Raw genomic sequence first — 18,906 nt, 5'->3', positions numbered from 1 at the left:
GAACCCCCCCAAAAAAAAAAAAAAAAAAAAAAAAAAAAAATATATATATATATATATATATATATAATCTTTGATGGAAGCAGCAGAGGGATTTCAGGGCATTACAGGAGAGAGGAGGCTGCTGAGGTTTATCCAGGGATAAGTCTGAGATTTTGCTCAAAGAAAGGGTTCCAGGCCAGGTGTGATGGCTCACGCCTGTAATCCCAACACTTTCGGAGACCAAGGAAGCAGCAACACTTGAGGTCAGGAGTTTGAGACCAGCCTGGGCAACACAGTGAGACTTTGCCTCCACTAAAAACAAGAAAAATTATCCAGGCATGTGGTGCACGCCTGTAGTCCCAGCTACCCAGGAGGCTGAAGCGGGAGGCAGCCCATGACGAATTCAAAGCTGTAGTGAGCCATGATCGCACCACTGCACTCCAGCCTGGCTGACAGAGGAGACCCTGTCTCAAACAAACAAACAAAAATAACCCTGGGGGGCTCAGTGCTCAACCTAAGTTTGCAAATCACCGAGCTGATGGAAACCCTCATCTCACAGATGAAGATACCGGTTGCTTCGAGACATGATGGGCTTGTCCGTGTTCATGGGGCCAGTGAAGGACAGAGCCACACCATCAACAGCATCTTGCACTAAGCCTGGGAGATTTTTCCACGGCACTAAGCCATTCCTGTTTACTAACTCCAGCCACGACAGAATAAACAGAAGACACTGATATTTGCCCACACAAAAAAAGATAATGACAAAATTGTTTAAAGAATGTTTTTAAACGTTTCTCTTAAAGGGAAAAAAAGACAGAAAACAAGTTTATAAGAATAAAGTGCTAATGTTTGAGGTTTTTTTAAAAGAAACAAGTGGTTTTAAGATACCCTTCTGCCACAATAAAAGCAATTAATTTAATGTAATTTTAAATTTCAAAACTAAAAAACGTACTTACTCTTCCCTGTTCAACACATTTGGTCAACATAATGATGGCATATACATTTTCTCCCAAACCATACGCCAAAAATCTTTCAAAGTGTTCGGTAAAGGTCCTTGTGTGGCAATAAAATCTTTCTTGGAGTGGTAGCCCTAAAAATAGGCAACAACACATGGTCAACCTCAAAGAAACAGAAAGAAGCAAAGCGCTCTGAAGATTTCATCAAAACAGTCCAGTGCTGCGAGACCATCCCCCAACTTACAGGCATGTAGTTGGCATTGATGTAGTCGTCCGTTGAATGGGTCTGGACCGAAAGTTTGACACGGGAAATATCATCTGTGACGTTAAAAGAGAAAAGGTCCGCATTATAAGCAAACATTTCAGTAAAGCTGGACACAAAACAGAAAAAAAAAAAAAAAGAAATTCAAAATGGCAACACTGGGACTTGTGTCTTTGAAGATGCACAGCATGCATGGCATTTCACATAGACCACCTCATTTAATCCTCATGGTCACTCTATGTGACCATGGCACAGAGCAGTCACACTATCACAGAGCAGAGCTAATGAGTGGCATGGCCAGGATTTGAACCTGCAGCCTGACACCAGGGCCCAAGATCTTAACCACACCAGATGCCTTCTCACATAAAATGAACCTGTTACTATTAGCATCCTCAGGTGTCTACCATGAGCTCACATGAGGGAATATGCTAAACAATTTTATTTACTCCTCAAAACCACCCTACAAGCCTCTGCCCTGTTTCACAGATGAGGAAACTGAGGGTTATAGAGACTAAGTGACTTCTCCAAATCCATATATCTGGTGAGGGGCAGTCGAAATTCAAATCTAGTGCCCCTTCCACTAGGACAGGTTAGGTCCCTAGGTTAACCTTTCTACTCTGCCTCTATTCTCATACAAACAAGTTGTTATAAAAAGAGAGTACCAAGTTCAAGAATAAATTGAATGTATAAGACTACTATCAGTAGGAAGATCTAAAACACAGAATTATGTTTTATAAATATTATTGTCATCTCAAAAGCATACACACAAACTTGCCCAACCTAAGAGATGAAATAATAACCTTAGAACTGCGAGTGTCAAGCTGAGCCAGAAGCAGCACACCTCAGTCTCCCTGTCTCTGATTGTACTACCTCACCCTCCTCTGGACAAAATAACATAACAATGCTAAGTCCAGTACTGACCTGAGTCTCAGCCTAAAGACTTCCCAATAAAAACAATACCCAAACACCCACGTCCCAGCTCCCACTCCAGATCTGAGAATCTCCACAGACATTCACAAGAAGAGGCCAATAATCCCAAACTACCCTTAGAAGGGCAATACCCCCAGCCTAGTTTTAAAAGCATTTCCCTCAGAACATGGGCCAATATTCCTTGTCAAGTACAGGGAAATAAGTGGAGAGAAAGAACCCAAGAACAATGCTAAATTTAAAAAGAACTTAATGTTTTAGTCCAGGAATGAAAAACATAGCTTCGAATAAAGACGATGATGTCCTGATGTAAAAATTATCTGCAAAGCCCATCAATTTCAGCTACATCAGAACATGGCTACAATCTACTCGTGCTCCTCTCTGTGCCCTAATCCCCACCCAAAAGAGAGATCACGATGAACTTTCGATGGAGAAGTATTTACATTTCATCTAATAGTTTGATGTAATAAATAATTCTCATTTTAAACTCAATTTGCTGTTATCCCTGTTCACTAAGATGTAGACATTCTCAAAAACAGGAAATGAGCTAAATAGAATTCATACTTCGCTGTGGAATTCACTCAGCCCATGTGTCTGGACACAGAAAAGTGTGACTCCCTGTCTCCCTCTGCTCGCTTTCATTCCAGAATTATAGAATTGAAATAAATAGTTGTGAGACAGAGGGGTTAAGAACACAGACTCTGGCCTTTTCCCTCAATAAGACAGACCTAGTACAAAGCCTGGTTTTCCCGACACTACCTGTGTAACTTTGGAAAGATCACCTAACCACTCTGTGCATTTTCCTTACCTGCGAAACAAATATTCTACTACCTACTTCATAAGGCTGTTGTGAGGATTAAATTAAAGATAATGTACCTAAATATAGTGCTTAGCACATAGTAGGTGAATAACGGATGGTTGTGGAAGTAGGTGACTAATGACTGGTTGTGGAAGTGGTTACTTAGGATCACTGATTCCCTCCCCTCTACAGTTAGAGATGTGATGATGGCCACTGACGGAAAACAGAGAAGACACTGTGGATAAAATAACTTACAGGGCAGAACATTATTATAGCGATTCTTTCCTCTATTCTCAGCCAGTTCTGCTGCATATTTAGGTTGACTAATTCCAACAAGCTTCAGATCCTGAAAACAGAACAAATGAGGTGTTCATTTATTTAGTCTTCAAATATTATTCATATTTAGCATAGCATATGACAGTGAAACCAGCCCAACAGTCCCATAGACAAGTTGTTTTTGAATAAACATAGAAATTTACCCTTCTTCTATTAAAGCCTGAAACTTGTATTTGTTTTATCTGAGATCCTTTCTCAGGAAAGGACCTTCAGGAAGTACCAAAGAACTGAAACTAGTCAGATCACTGTACCAGATGCCTCCTTGCCCCTCTCTAGTTCCTGTTTTCTTACACATTGTTACATTTCTTTCCTGCTATATAAACCCCTGGTTTTAGTCAGTCAGGGAGATGGATTTGAGATTGAGCTCCCATCCTCTTGGCTGCAGCACCCAATTAAAGCTTTCTTCCCTGGCAATATTCGTTGTCTCAGTGATTGGCTTTCTGTAAAGGCAAGGAGCAGGACCTAGACCAAACCTGTAGTGTTTTGGTAACAACAGAACAAAGTGGAAATGTAGAGGCGATATGGCTTAAATTGTGCCGCAAAAAGACATGTTGGATTTCTCACCCCTAATACCCATGAATGGGATCTTATTTAGAAATAGGCTCTTTACCTATGTAAACAAATTAAAATGAGGTCATAGTAGAACAGAGTGGGCCCTGAATCCCATATGACTGGTGTCCTTATAGGAGGAAAACAGACAAAGAGACATAGACACATGAGGGGAGATGGCCATGTGAACACAGAGGCAGACATGAGAGTGTCACTGCCACAAAACTAAGGGACGCCTGGCACCCAGAAGCTGCAGAGGCAAGGAAGGATGCTGCCCAGAGGCTTAGGAGGGAGTGTGGCCCGCCCACACCTTAATTTGGGATTGTGGCCTCTAGACAGTAAATTTCTGTTGTTTTCAACCTCCCAGTTTGTGGTGCTGTTTTATGGCAGCCTAGGAAACTAATACAAAGGTTAAAATATACGAAAAAGGTTACAATATAGGAAAAACTGCCTTCAAGCAGTTGTAACCTGGAGGAGAGGTATACTGTACACAGAAAAAACTAACATTACAACAAGGCAGAATTAAAGAAATGCTGAATATTGATAACAAGCAACAGGGGGAACAAAGCAGTCTGAGCACACAGAACTCAAGTTCTCCTAATGGGATCCCAGAAAGCCCATGGAGGAGGCAGCATGTGCACTGTGCTGAGTACTGAGCAGGATTTCAAGAGAGCAAAGGCAGAGATGCTGGACAGGGCAGCACATGAGGACGAGTGTGCATGGATACTTTGAGCAGGGCTAGTTCCTGGGCTGGTTGGAGCACAGCAGGGGGAACTGAAAGGCAGACACTGGCCAAGAAAGTCCTTGTGCAGGGCTTCGTGTGAGCCTCGCAAGCCACACTGTCATCAAGCCCCAGAGCTCTCCATGCCCATTTGGTTTCTTTCCAGCTCATATAGTTTCCTAAGTATTGTGGCTAATAGTTCCCTGACTTGAATTCCTAGTTTCTGTTAACAGTTTTCTAACTTTCAGGAAAAACAAGCCAATTTCTAAGGAAAGTGGCTGGGCTTCAGTCAGGAGTAGTCCGAGGTAGACATCCAGGACAGTATGACACAACAGGTTTGGAGCGCAGGTGCACAACCCTGAGGTTATGTAGCCATTTAATGTAACCTGTTTGTGTGAGTTCATACCTGGCTTTGAGCCACTATTACCTGTGAGTAAGATAGCTGCACTGCTGACTCTGTAGGAGAGAGAATAAAGCCATGTCCCAACTGCCTACAGTCCCTCAAGTCCTTCAGCCACCTGCCACCCATCCACTAACTCCCCTCAGACCCCAGCTTGGGTTGGAACCTGACATAATTAAAAACACAGTATTTACAGCAACATACTTCATATTCCTCTGCGAACCCACAGTTGGAGTCAGCTTGCTGCTTCTTGAAGTAGGCCTCAAAATTCTCCACTCGGATTAACTTAGATCTAAGAAAACAAAACTTATCAGGATTTTTTACATTCAATGAAATCCATATTCCATAGAAAAGTACAAGTTATTAAAAAAAATAAAGAGATTACTTACTTTTTAGGTCTTCATGATAGAAAGGGAAAGAAAAAAAAAACAAGCAATTAGAAAGACTCATTCATACTCTAGAGATGAAAGTAAACAATCTTCCCAAAACAACAAAACCCAGGGTATAATTTGGCAAGAGGGGATCACAGTACTATTATTCACAAAACACTAAAATATGAATCAGGAAATCTGATTTCTAGACCCTACTTTGTAAATAATTGGTTTTGTGACTTTAAGTAAGTTCTTCTCTCCCCTGGATCTTGATAACCTATATGACTTTTTTAAATCAAAAAATATGTATTTATTGGTAGAAGAGTAGAACATGTCAAGGAAGCTAGCTTCAGGAGACTAACAAAACATAGATTCCTTGTAGAAAACAGAGCTAGCAAAAACTTCCAGATGATCATGGTCAAAATGTGCCAATCAGGAAAATGACAGCAAGTTCCATCAAAATTATTTACAGATAGTCACTGAACAGATTGGAGGATTTAAAATAAAGCTCATAATTTCAGAGACTTACTTAATTTGAGAAAAGGACACTTCATTATTCTTTGCATCTTTCCTGTTTTAAGAGAAAAGAGACCCATTAGACAAAAAAGGATTCCTTCCTGTGCTTTGCCCTTGCATATCTGGAGTTAATGTCACCTATGAAATAAAGGTGTTACACCTTTTCCTCGGGCATTAGTTCACAGATGACACCAAATCCTGCCCCCTAATACTAAACTTAATGATCCAAGCTGCAAATGCTAATTATAAATTTGTGAAGTTATTTTCTTTTGTACTACGTACAAGAATGAAAAAAATCATATCCAAGTCACTTTTAAGAATTTCCTTGCAAATATATAGTAGTGACATTACTTTAATGTAAAGCAAGACTTGTTATTTCATACTTTGCTTTTGAGAAAGCTTTTCTGATAAATGAATGCAATAAATCAAAAAACACATCAGATCCAGAACTGGCAAGTTGGTGAGGCATCTGCACACTCCTGCACTATTGACTCAACTCTGCATTGGTGTTTAAGAACAACTTTCTGGAAGGCAATTTGGCAGTATGTATCAAAACTGAAAGTATGTATCAAAACTAAAAGCATGCATACCCACTGACCCAGCACTTGCCTAGCTTGGAATTTAGCCTAAGGAAATAATCGTGAATGTGCCCAAAGATTCAGGCACAAGGATAAGTAACTGTGGCCAAGAAAAATTTTAAAAAGTGGAAACACCTAGGAAATTGGCCAAATAGATCATGGTACTTCCATACAGTTGAATACTCTGTAGCCACTTAAAATGATGATGAAATGGGCCAGGCATGGTAGCTCATACCTGTAATCCCAGCACTTTAGGAGGCCAATGTGGGTGGATCACCTGAGGTCAGGAGTTTGAGACCAACGTGGCCAACATGGCAAAACTCCGTCTCTACTAAAAATACAAAAAAAATAGCCAGGCATGGTGGCGGGTGCCTATAATCCTAGCTACTTGGGAGGCTGAGGCAGGAGAATCGCTTGAACCTAGGAGGCAGAGGTTGCAGTGAGCCAAGACCGTGCCATTGCACTCCAGCCTGGGCAACAAGAACAAAACTCTGTCTAAAAAAAAAAAAAGATGATGAAATGAAGCTGCCAACAATGTCTAAACTGAATAAAGCAGGCTAGATACTAACATGTAACATGATTCCATGTGTGTGCACACATTTGTGTGTGAGTTTGGTCACAACCAAATGTTAAGAGTAGTTTTGTGTGGGTTCTGCGATTGCGGATTTCCTATTTATTTGTGCTCTTCTTTTCCGTATTTTTTGTCATAAGCACGTATTACTCTTATTTTTAACAAGAAACAATAAAAGTGTTTTACCCAGCCACTGACTGATCCACCTCCCCCTACAAAATCAGAACCTAATCTGGCAGGGCGCGGTGGCTCACGCCTGTAATCCCAACACTTCGGGAGGCTGAGGTGGGTGGACCCCTTGAGGTACGGAGTTCGAGACCAGCCTGGCCAATATGGTGAAACTCCGTCTCTACTAAAACCACAAAAATTAGCCGGGTGTGGTGGCGGTGCCTGTAATCCCAGCTACTCAAAAGGCTGAGGCAGGAGAATCACTTTAACCCAGGAGACAGAGGTTGCAGTTAACCGAGATCATGCCACTGCACTCCAGCCTGGGGGACAGAGCCAGACTTCACCTCAAAAAAAAAAAAAAAAAACAGAACCTAAGAACCTAAACTAAAAGCTGGAGCATGAGCACTGCTTGTCACCCCAACAGAGCGGGGTGGCAGCACAAGGAACCGGCCTGGGCCGCATGAGGACCCCTGGGGCAGGACGGAGATTCCCTGGTTGGCAGCACCTTACGGCAAAGAAATCCCAACTAACACACCCAGGCTTCACACACTACACAGACAAGAGGGCGTGCCATGAAGTACAAGGACCAGGTTCAAGTTCTATTTCCACACCTCTTGAGCCAGCTTCTGCATCCGTGGAAGGGACTTACTGGACCTCCCTCGCAGAGCCTCATGCATGAGATAATTTACGGAAAGCACAGATGCAGACACACGGTGAGCACTCAAAAAAGGGCTGCTACTTTTACCATTTAGTGACCTCACAGGGTAGTTGTACAGATAAAATAATAATAATAATAGCATACAAAGTACAAGACACTGAGAAGTGCCTTATTCAATCCTCCTTTGCTTCACAAGTTAGGCACAATGATTATCCTCCTATCATAGATGAGGACATTAAGGCTAAGCTTCCTAAACAGCTGGTCAAAGACAGAGCTGGTGTTCAAACTTAGCCACCTCTAAAATGAAATCTCTTAACATGATAATACTATGAAACTGATTTGTAAACAAGAACATATCGTTTGAAAGCATCCCACACTGCGGCATCTATCAACGGCCTGATGTGACAGCTGGGAGCACATTAACATCACCCAACTCAGGGCACACAGGAAACAGGATTGGCGAAATGCAAAAGACTGTGGGTGAAGGGAGCGTGGCACTCATGATATCATTCCTTCCAGTTCTGTGAATGTTTGAAATGTTCCTCAATAGAAAGCTTCCTTAAATACCAGAGTATTAGTATTAGCATCAGCAGTATCACCTCTTCTTTCTCCAGAAGATGAAGCCTCCTACAGTCACAATCACCAGGGCACCAAAGATACAGCCAAAAACTGCTCCACAGATGACACCTGAGAAAAGTCAAAAACGGGAGACACTTGAAGAGGTGGTCGTGCAGCCCACACGACGTGCTAACAACCAGCCAGGGACCCTAACACCAGAGGGTTCAGGTATGTGTGGCATACACACACATGCATGCATGCACACACACGCACACACACACACACACGTGCACACACACAAGAGTTAAATAGCTTGGACCTAAAACTAGTCCATGCATGCAGAAGCCAGGTTCCTGTTCCCAACCCACTACCACCTGGATGGTCTTGAGAAAGTTACTGTTCCTTGCCAGGTCTCAGTCTCCTCAACTGCAAATTTAGGGAACTAGGCTAGATTTTCAGGGATTTTTTTTCCTGCCACCTCTGACGTGTTGAGACTAGCACCCACATATGAGCAGAGGTACCTACAGCAGCATCCATGCTCAGGAGACAGGAAACCCATTTGTTTACTGGAGAAGGATGTGGGGACTCCCTAAACTTTGCTTCTGGGACAGGCATTCTTTCCTGCACCCAACAACCACCAACTAGGAAAAAAGCAGACAAACTAACAAGCCGGTCAGTCCATTCACCTCTGGCTTGAAGGTAGGGGATGAGTCCCTCTTGGATCCCTGAAGCTCCTGTGTCACTTAGGTCTATGCGATAAAGGGTAGAAGCACTTGACAAGAGTCCAAGACCAGAATTTCAGGCCTGCCTCTAAAGCCACCGTGTAACCCTGGGCAAGTTACTTCCCCTCTCTGGGCCTTAAGAGTCTCATTTCCAAAAAGCGGGCAGAGCACAGTGGCTCAGGCCTGTAATCCCAGAGCTTTGGAAGAAGGTGGAAGGAGGCTTGAGGCCAGGGGTTCGAGACCAGCCTGGGCAACACAGCAAGACCCCATCTCTACAAAATCTTAGCCAGGCATGGTGGTGAGCACCTGTGGTCCCACCTGGCAGGCTGAGGCAGGAGGATCCCTTGAGCACGGGAATTCAAAGTTACAGTGAGCTATGATCATGCCACTGTACTCCTGGGCAACAGAGCAACACTCTGTCTCAAAAATAAAATAGACAGGCTGGACATGGTGGCTCACGCCTATAATGCTGGCACTTTGGGAAGCCGAGGTGGGCAGATCACCTGAGGTCAGGAGTTCAAGACCAGCCTGGCCAACATAGCTAAACCCCATCTTTACTAAAAATACCAAAATTAGCTGGGCATGGTAGCAGGCGCCTGTAATCCCAGCTACTCAGGAGGCTGAGGCAGGAGAATTGCTTGAACCCAGGAGGCAGAGGTTGCAGTGAGCAGAGATCGCGCCACTGCACTCCAGCCTGGGTGAGAGCGAGACTCTGTCTCAAAAAAAGAAAAAAAAAAAACCATAAAATAAAATAAACAAATCAATAAATAGAATTAAAATTATGAAGTAAAATAAATAGGATTGAATAAGACAATGTATGTGGCTTCCTCTGATTCTAATATTTAAGGATTCAATGCACTGTGTCAAACTGTGCACCTGGCATATGAGGACTCAATAATCTTTGCAGATTGGAAGAACAACTGGCACTTAGAGAAGGGAGAGTGTCGGGTCCAGGCTGTGGGACCTCAGAGGAGGAAGCCCAGTGAGCCCGGTGACCCAGTGACATCTCAACCTCTGGGAGCGGGGAGCTGGGCACACCAATCTTCCTGAAGGTCTGAAGGAGGCATGCACACAGCTGGCCTTCTATGGACACGTGGAGCAAAGTGCCACTGAACCGGTGCCAGGGCTGTTGTCTTCTCCCTACCTGGATCCTGGGGCAAGGAAACAGCATCTGAGTAGCGACTGAAGGACACGTAGCTCTCAGCCCCATCGATGAGCCCGTGGTTTTGAGGGTGGAAGGTAATGTTGGTGAAGCCAGCTACACAAGCCCTGTGGGATGACAAAGAGCAAAAAGAGGTCCCTGAGACGTGTCTGACCGCAGGCACGGAGAGCTTTACGCTCACGAGGCTCAGCCCCCAGAGAGCAAGAACCAGAAGACATTACCGGTAGGAGCCCAGAGGTTCCAGCTTCCCATTATAATAGCCAAGCGTGGTTGACTCATTCCCAACATCAATTTCATATTTCAAAACTTCAGACAAGCTCTGAGAACGTCCCTTTTCTTCTGTTCTGATCAGGTATGTCACATAAGTATCTGAGGCTCCCTTTTTGAAATCCTCATACGTGTATTTCAGGACATCTGCAGAAGGGTGACCAGCTAAGAAAGGTACACAGAAGGAGAATCATAAGAAAGTGACAGCAGAGAGACGTCTTCTCCTGCATATCTACATGGTGGTGACGCTGGGTGATAGTGATACCAGCAACCACCTCTCAAGTATCTCTCTGTGCCAGGTTTGACTCACATTGAATTCTAAGGGCTTCACCTACAGTAACTCACTTCATCCCCATGAATCCCATCACATAAGCTTATTGTCTCCATTTTACAGACAACAAAACGAAGGCACAAAAGGCTAACAGGACCAGGCACAAGGTCGCATGGCCTATGACGTAGAGTTGGGTTCCCAAGCCAGGGCGTCGGGCTCAGAGCCCAAGGTTTCATCTAATCACAGACCAGCATTGGTCAGTCTGGCTGCCATGCAACATGGCCTTCCTCGATGGACTTGTTGACAAGCATCACAGCAAAATGACTAAGAGCTGGAAACAGACCCAAAATGAAAAGATAGAAAGAGAGATTTCCACCTCACTTTTTGAAATTTTGCCACAGGTTATTGCACCAGCAAATTTCTATCCTCCCAGATCCCCAACCCCCTGACAGTGTGTTTGGTCTCTATCTTCCTCGAGGAGATGAGGACAGTACCACAGGGGGAGAGAGTGGGCAGAGGAAACACTGCATTATTCATGCATAAAGCATCCCCCAGACCAGGCACAGAGGCTTATGCTTGTAGTCTAGTCCTAGCACTTTGGAAGGCCAAGGTGGGAGGATTACTTGAGTTCAGGAGTTCAAGACCAGCCTGGGCAACATGGTGAGACCTTGTCTCTAAAAGAAAGAGGAGAGGGCAAGAGAGGCAGAAGGGGAGGAGGAGAGGTGGAGGTGGAGGGGGAGGAAGGAACCCCCATCAACAAAACTTGGGGGAGGGGGGAAAGGAAACAGGAGAAGGGGAGAGAGGAGGCGGGAGGGAGGGGAGGAGGGAAGGGAAGAAGGAAGATGAGGAGGAGGACGAGGAGGAGGAGGAGGGAACCCCCACAACAAAACTTGGGCTTTTAAATCTAGGCCTGGGCCAGGTGCAGTGGCTCACGCCTGTAATTCCAGCACTTTGGGAGGCCAAGGCAGGTGGATCACGAGATCAGGAGATCGAGACCATCCTGGCTAACACAGTGAAACCCTGCCTCTATTTTAAAAATACAAAAAAATTAGCCAGGCATGGCAGCAGACGCCTATAGTCCCAGCTACTCAGGAGGCTGAAGCAGGAGAATGGCATGAACCCGGGAGGTGGAGCTTGCAGTGAGCCAAGATCGCGCCACTGCACTCCAGTCTGGGCGACAGAGAGAAACTCCACCTCAAAAAAAAAAGAAAAAAGAAAAAAATCTAGGCCTTACGCAAGCATTCAAACACAGCTACCAAAGAGACTCTCGAATTATTCCTTTCCTACCACAAAAAAAAGTAACAGAGCCCTTTAAGGAAAAGCAGCCTTTAATCCACCTCTTCTCTCAGCTAAGGAAATACTCCGCAAATTCCCACTAGCAAATGCAAATCTTTTCCTATTTTCTTTCAAAGGAAATTCATCCGCTAAGGATGGCATGTGTGTACGTGTGTGTTGTGAGTGAGAAAGAGAGACAGAGTTGGTTAAAACTAGTATTCTACCACCTAAAAGGTCCTGTGATGTAAAAGAGAAGAAAAACCTAGATCACAGAGCAGCAAGTTATGGGCCACAAACCGAATCCAGCCACCTGCCATGGTAAATAACATCTAGTGGGAATGGTCCCACTCATTCCTTCTGTATCTACTGTGACTGCTTGCACACTACAATGGCAGAGTCGAATGCTTGCAACAGTCTATACCACTGGCAAAGCTTAAAATATTTGCAATCTGGCCCTTTCCAGAAAGCTTGTCAACCATCAGGCAAATACCTCAACCCTCCTTCTCTGTCTGAGTACACAGCATGGGCTGCAGTGAGAAGACAGGCGTGTCTGCACCACTCACGTGCCTCAGTGGGCACAGAGAAAGCTCTGGTCACTGCAACACTCACGTGCTGTTTAACCCACGGAGGCCTCTCCTTACCTTCCCCAGTGGTGAGAACGACAGCATACGCTTTGATGGGTCCGTGGCTGGCTTCAAATCCACTGAACTTGACCTTTACTGAATTGTGACTGACAGATGTAATATTAGGGGATCCATCTGGAGGAGGGGGATCTAAAACAAAACAAAACACGATCACCCAATATTGAAAACCAAAGCAACACATTAGGTAGAGAACATGCTTCAGCAACCTCCTCAAGATCTTACTCTGGAAGCTACATGCTGGGCTCTGCAAAGCAGCAAATCCAGAAGCAAAAGGCACGGAAGGAAACTGGTGAGGAGCAGAGATAGCAGATCCCGGGAAACCTGCCCAGCTCACAATGACCACTTCGGGGCATCCAGCCAAATCCCCAGGGCAGGCACCCAGCAGCCTTGTTTGGTTTTGCTATTGTTGTTTTGAACTGTGCATGCTTTTATTTTATTTTTTAACAGATTGATTAAAATATAATTAAAATACAACCAAGGAGATGAAAGACTTGTACAGTGAAAACCACAAAATATTGATAAAATAAAGAAGACACAAATACATACAAAGACATCCCATGCTCATGGATTGGAAGACCTGATATTGCTGGAAGACTTGACACTACTCAAAATGATCTATAAATTCAATGCTACCCCATCAAAATCCCAATGGCAATTTTTACAGAATATTAAAAAAAAAATCCTAAAGTTCATATGGAACAATGAAAGACCAGGAACAGCCAAAGTAGTGTTGAAAAAGAATAAAGCTGGAGGCCTCACACTTCCTGATTTCAAGATATATTTATTCAAAGCTGCAGTAATTATAACAGTATATTACACGCATAAAGACAGACATCAACCCACAGAACAGAATACTGAGCCCAGAATTAAACTCTCACATATACAGTCAACTTATCTTCAACAGGGGTGCCAAGAAGACACAATGGGGAAAAGACAGCCTCTTCAACAAATAGTTCCAGGGAAACTGAATATCCATGAGCAAAATAATAAAACTAGACCCCTATCTTACACCAGACACAAAAATAAACTCTGAATAGGTTCAAGACTTAAACATCAGACCTAAAGCTGTACACTGTTAAATTTGTTTAAAACAAAACACACACACATCGGGGAAGAGCTTCTTGACACAGTATTTACAATGGTTGCTTGGATACCACACAAAAAGCACAGCAACAAAAGCAAAAATAGACAAGCAAGATTAAATCAAATGGAAAAGGTTTTGCCCAGTAAAAGAAACCATCATTAGAGTAAGATGCTAGTATCCTTGGATGGGGAAGCTAACCTGCCCTTGTCCTCGCCCCCAGTCCCTTCTGACTCAAGATGAGCCGGGTTCATTATCCTGAGATCTGGGGTGGAAGGAGAGTGAGAAAGAGACTGTGGTGGAACTCTTAAGGTGTGGCCTTGGGAGCTGCATGCTGACACCACATGGACCTGGCCTGGCCCCAGGATCAGCCGGTCGGCGGCGAGCAAAGACGGAGCAGATGTCCAAGGAGAAGAATCAAAGATGAGGTGGGAGAGAACATACTTTCTACTGAGACCTGGCCACGGCACTGCCCCTTGTTCTTCATAAACGGTCCCCACATTTTTCCCGGAGTTGGTCTAAAATACCACCTAGAGAAATCCAACAGATCCTCTTCCCAGAAACCAGAAAAGCCCCCACAGGACCCTCCATGGATAACCACCATGATTCTGCACCCTCCCTTTCCAAGCCAGGGTGTGGAGCCACTCTCTGAACTAACACGAAAGAAAGAACATGCTGAATTAAAGATGATCCACTCCACACACTCTCTCTCCACCTAAATTCATCTCACATATACAGTTTGGATTGTTCTCATTTTTTTTTTATATTTTTTAAAAATAAATGAGATGGGATCCCACTATGTTGCCCAGGCTGGTTTCAAACTCCTGGGCTCAAGCAATCCTTCCACCTCAGCCTCCCAAAGTGCTGGGATTACAGGCGTAAGCCACCACACCCAGCCTGTTCTCATTATTATATATATTCAAGATTCAAGGAGACAGAAATCTGAACTCCAAAACAACCACAACATAATTGTCTAAACCTGCACTGATACAGCAGCCCCTAGCCACACGCGGCTGCCAAGCCTCTGAGAGGTGACCAGTTTGCATTCAGATGTGCTACAAGCATACAATACAGACGAGATATCAAAGACTTAGTACAAAAGATGTAAAATAATTCATTAATATAGAAATTACATGTTGAAATAATACTTTTAATATACTAAGTTAAATGTTATTAATATTAATTTCAGCTACTCCTTTTTACTTTTTTTTTCAATGTGGCTTCTGGAAAACTTTAAATTACACCTGAGGTTCACATTGTCCATCTAGCGGATGGTCCTGTTCTAAACTACAAGCTTCAGCAACCTCGCAAGTTCCTGGCAGCTGTGCCCGCTGGGAGGTGCCGTTCCCATGTCTAACGGTCAACTGCTAGCACAGGCTCCTGCATTTCCCATCAGCTCTATGCCCTGTAGCTGGCCAGAGAAGGTCCATCCCCAGGTCCTTGCCCCAAAACTGGCAGCAGCATGCTAGCTCACCCACCACCAGACCTGGAAATCCTCTCCTTCTCAATGCTCTTCTCAGTCCAATGCTCCAGGGGCCCTGTCGTCCATACTTCCCATAGAGTCCCTCACCACAGCACACAGGAAGCCACCAATAGATGTGTGCTAAAGGACGACCAGGCACAGTGGCTCAGGTGGCGATCCCAACACTTTGGGAGGCCGAGGCGGGTGGATCAATTGAAGTCAGGAGTTCGAGACCAGCCCCGCCAATATGGTGAAACCCTCTCTCTACTAAAAATACAAAAATTAGCCAAGCATGGTGACATGTGTCTGTAGTCCCAGCTACTCGGGAGACTGAGGCACCAGAATCGCGTGAACCCAGGAAGCAGAGGTTGCAGTGAGCTGAGATCGCGTCACTGCACTCTAGCCTGGGCGACAAGAGCAAGACTCCATCTCGAAAAAATATAAAAGAAAACATGGCAATGAGTTATGCTGTAAAGAAAAGGAACTTTTAGAATGTAAAAAATGAGCCCCTCTTACTCTGCTTTTTTAGACTGATTTCTATAGAATGAGAAACAAGTCTATGCCAGTAAAAGCAAATATTTCAGGGGAAATAAAAAAACAAGAACAGGTTTCTAGTCCACACGTGCAGACCCACTGGGTCAGCTGCTCCAGGAGTGATCGCCGTGCCGTCTGACCAGCCCCTGCCTTGAAGCCCACCTGTGATGCCAGTGGTGCAGGTGCTCTGGGTGGGGGCTGCCATCTTTCCACAGGACACGGTGGTGATGCTGATGTTGTACGAGGTAGAAAAATTCAAATATGTGACTTCTGTTCTATACTCAGTGCCATTCTCAGAGGAGCAGCTCTCCAGGTGGGTTGCATTGTCCCAGGCTCCACTGCTGACCTCCAGCTCGAAGCCTGCATTGGCACCAGGAGGGCAGGCCCATTTGAGAACCAGGGCTGGCTCTTTGGGGACCACTTCACAGTCAAAGGAGGCCACGGACGCGGGATCTGCAAAACAAGCACAGCACAGCATGAGATTCTGGGACTTTTGCCTTTGCAAACACAGAAATAAGGAGTAGCAGAATCCTGGCAATGAGGAGGTGGGTGGGTGATGTGGTGGAAGAGGCAGGGGCTGACCCTGAATTGGGCAACACCAAACTGTGTGACCTTGGGACAGTCACCCAACTGCTCTGAGCCTCAGCTGCAGGACTCTTTGAAGAGTAAATTGAACAATGATGTCCAGCACCAAGAAAGATGCCTGGAAGAGACCAGGGCTCCATGAGAGGCAGCTACATCGTCCTGTGAGAGGTAGTGACCTCCTCACTTGCACCATCTCGAGGACCCACCTCCTTTTTTTTTTTTTGAGATGGAGTCTTGCTCTGTTGCCCAGGCTGGAGGGAAATGGCGTGATCTCGGCTCACCTCAACCTCTGCTTCCCGCGTTCAAATGACTCTCCTGTCTCTGCCTCCCAAGTCACTGGGACTACAGATGCATGCCACCACACCCAGCTGATTTTTGTATTTTTAGTAGACACAGGGTTTCACCATGTTAGCCAGGATGTTCTCAATCTTTTGACCTCATGATCCACCCGCCTTGGCCTCCCAAAGTGCTGGGATTATAGGCGTGAGCCACCAGGCCCAGCCAAGGCCCTCTTGATGGTCCTTCTGAGACAGGTGAGGCCCAGACTGTCCCATCTGCAGATAAATCCACAGAGGCTCAGAAAGGTTAAGTAATTGGCTGATGATGACGTGGCAGGTGGTGAAGCCAAAACTAGATCCCAGGTTTTCTAAGTCTAAGTTCAAGACACTCTCTATTCACATAACATACTGCATCATCAATGGCAAACGGTATCAGTTTCCTCATCTTCAAAATAGAGTGTTATTTGTCTCTGAGGGCCAACAGAGTTTTACTGAGGACTAACATCAAACTAATGTAAATGGAAAACTCCATATTAAAACTGGAGGACAGTATTAGCATTAACTGAATGTCACAGAATTTTCGAGCAGGAGAAGCTCTACCACGGCACCTAGTGCAACTCCCACATTCGCCACCCAAGGCCTGGAAAGGTAATCTGAACACTGCACCTACTTTCACAGTTCCTGCTCCACCCACACTCAGTCATAAATGCTCGGATACAGTTTTTCTCTGGCTATAGGCTACAAATAACTATAGCTAAGATAAATATCAGCAATGAAAGGCACCCAAATATCAAAGATGGGTGTCTAGACCAGGTGGGATGGAGCAGAGGTGACCCAAAGCTGCAGAGATTTCTGTGGCCACCCCACTGACCACTGAAAGGCCAGAGGCCATCACAGGTGGAGCTCCTACACTACCAGGGAAGCTGATCCCATGAGACCCCCACTTTCAAATCAGCCTGAACATATGAATGGCCTGGGCTAAAAAGGGAAGAGGTAGGAGCAAGGTGGGCAGAAAATGAGTAGTGCACAGGTGCTGAGTGATAAAGGTGCTACAGTCAGCACGGTGAGCAGAAGTGCCCACCACTGTCTGCAAAGCCTTCCCTGGACTGCCCTGAAAGCATCCTCAGTTACACACAGGGCTCTTCTCTTTATCACACATTTTGAGTTGTGAGATAGGTGAGGATCCAGAAGGACACAAAGGTTGGGCATCATTTCAACAATAACCTTTCCATCTTCTCCAGCACAAAAGACAAACCAATGCCAGACATCATCCACGTCCTGGCCCAGCCCCACCCAAGCCTCACCTCCTGTTCCTGTGGGTCCACTCCTCCCACCCTTGCCTCCTGCTCTTCCTCCAGCCTCCAGGACACAGTGGTGATGCTGCACAGGCCCCTCTGCACAAACCTCTGCCTATAATGCTCTCATGCCCTGATATCCAAATAGCTGGCTCCTTCCCTTTATTCAGATCTTTGCTCAAAAGTCACCTTCTCACTGATGCCTTTCCTGAGCATCCTAGATAAACATTCCACTTCCTCCCTCCAAAATAAAAGTTCCAAGAAGGCAAGGACTTGACTGACATATGGTATATGCTCAATAAATATTTATTGAATGCAGAAATGATGAGGGCATCGAGCCAGCACCAATAAGCTAATAGGATGCCTCAGAAAGCTCAATCACTGCACATCACACAAAACCAAACAAACTACAGACTGTGGAGGACTGACCTGCAAGGTCAGCACCACTCAGGGAGGAGTCCAAGAGGCAGCTGGGGCTACACTCACCTGTACAGAATGACTTCCTGCCAGGTTCCAGTGACTTGATTCTGTCCCCTACTTGTGTAAAGATCTCCACTGTGTATGATGAGCCAGGTATTAATTCAGTGACAGTAGCATTAGTAATTCCAATGTCCGTGACTACTTGTGTTGCGTTGCTGGAATTTCCAACCTTCTCAATAAGAAGGCAGTAGGAGTACGTGGGAGAGGCGTCATCAAAGTTCTGCCAACTTAAAGTTGCTGCTGTGGTGTTGGTACTTACATCAATGTTGGACACAATGCTGGGCCCTTGATTTTAAAAAAAGGCAATTCATGTAAAAGCACAGATTAACCAGAATTCCAGGACTGTTTACTGTATTCAAAAATAGCCTGGCTCATTTTAGAAAGAATGAACAAAGCTAGTATTTGCTGGCTCAAAAGACGGAAAACTTTCCCAAAACACATCAAGAAAATAATTATACAGATTAAATCTCAAAAGAAGTTTAATTTAGGCTTCTTTTAATA

The 18,906-nt window shown here is 44.8% G+C and overlaps 1 protein-coding gene across 1 annotated transcript in view; it reads right to left on the bottom strand.

The window, feature by feature from the left end:
* Nucleotides 1-18,906, bottom strand: part of PTPRJ (protein tyrosine phosphatase receptor type J) — a 65,421-nt gene that overhangs the window by 13,833 nt on the left and 32,682 nt on the right. Inside the window, 13 exon segments of the mRNA XM_017865730.1 lie at nt 936-985; nt 988-1,069; nt 1,180-1,253; nt 3,179-3,269; nt 5,134-5,221; nt 5,319-5,327; nt 5,830-5,871; nt 8,391-8,478; nt 10,216-10,340; nt 10,455-10,665; nt 12,688-12,819; nt 15,930-16,220; nt 18,412-18,690. Coding sequence (XP_017721219.1) covers nt 936-985; nt 988-1,069; nt 1,180-1,253; nt 3,179-3,269; nt 5,134-5,221; nt 5,319-5,327; nt 5,830-5,871; nt 8,391-8,478; nt 10,216-10,340; nt 10,455-10,665; nt 12,688-12,819; nt 15,930-16,220; nt 18,412-18,690 — 1,562 coding nt within the window.

The sequence above is a fragment of the Rhinopithecus bieti genome, unplaced genomic scaffold, assembly GCF_001698545.2.
Source record: "Rhinopithecus bieti isolate Rb0 unplaced genomic scaffold, ASM169854v2 scaffold_81727, whole genome shotgun sequence".
NCBI lineage: Eukaryota > Metazoa > Chordata > Mammalia > Primates > Cercopithecidae > Rhinopithecus > Rhinopithecus bieti.
Note: the sequence above shows the minus strand (reverse complement) of the source record. Positions and strands in the feature narration are given on the sequence as shown.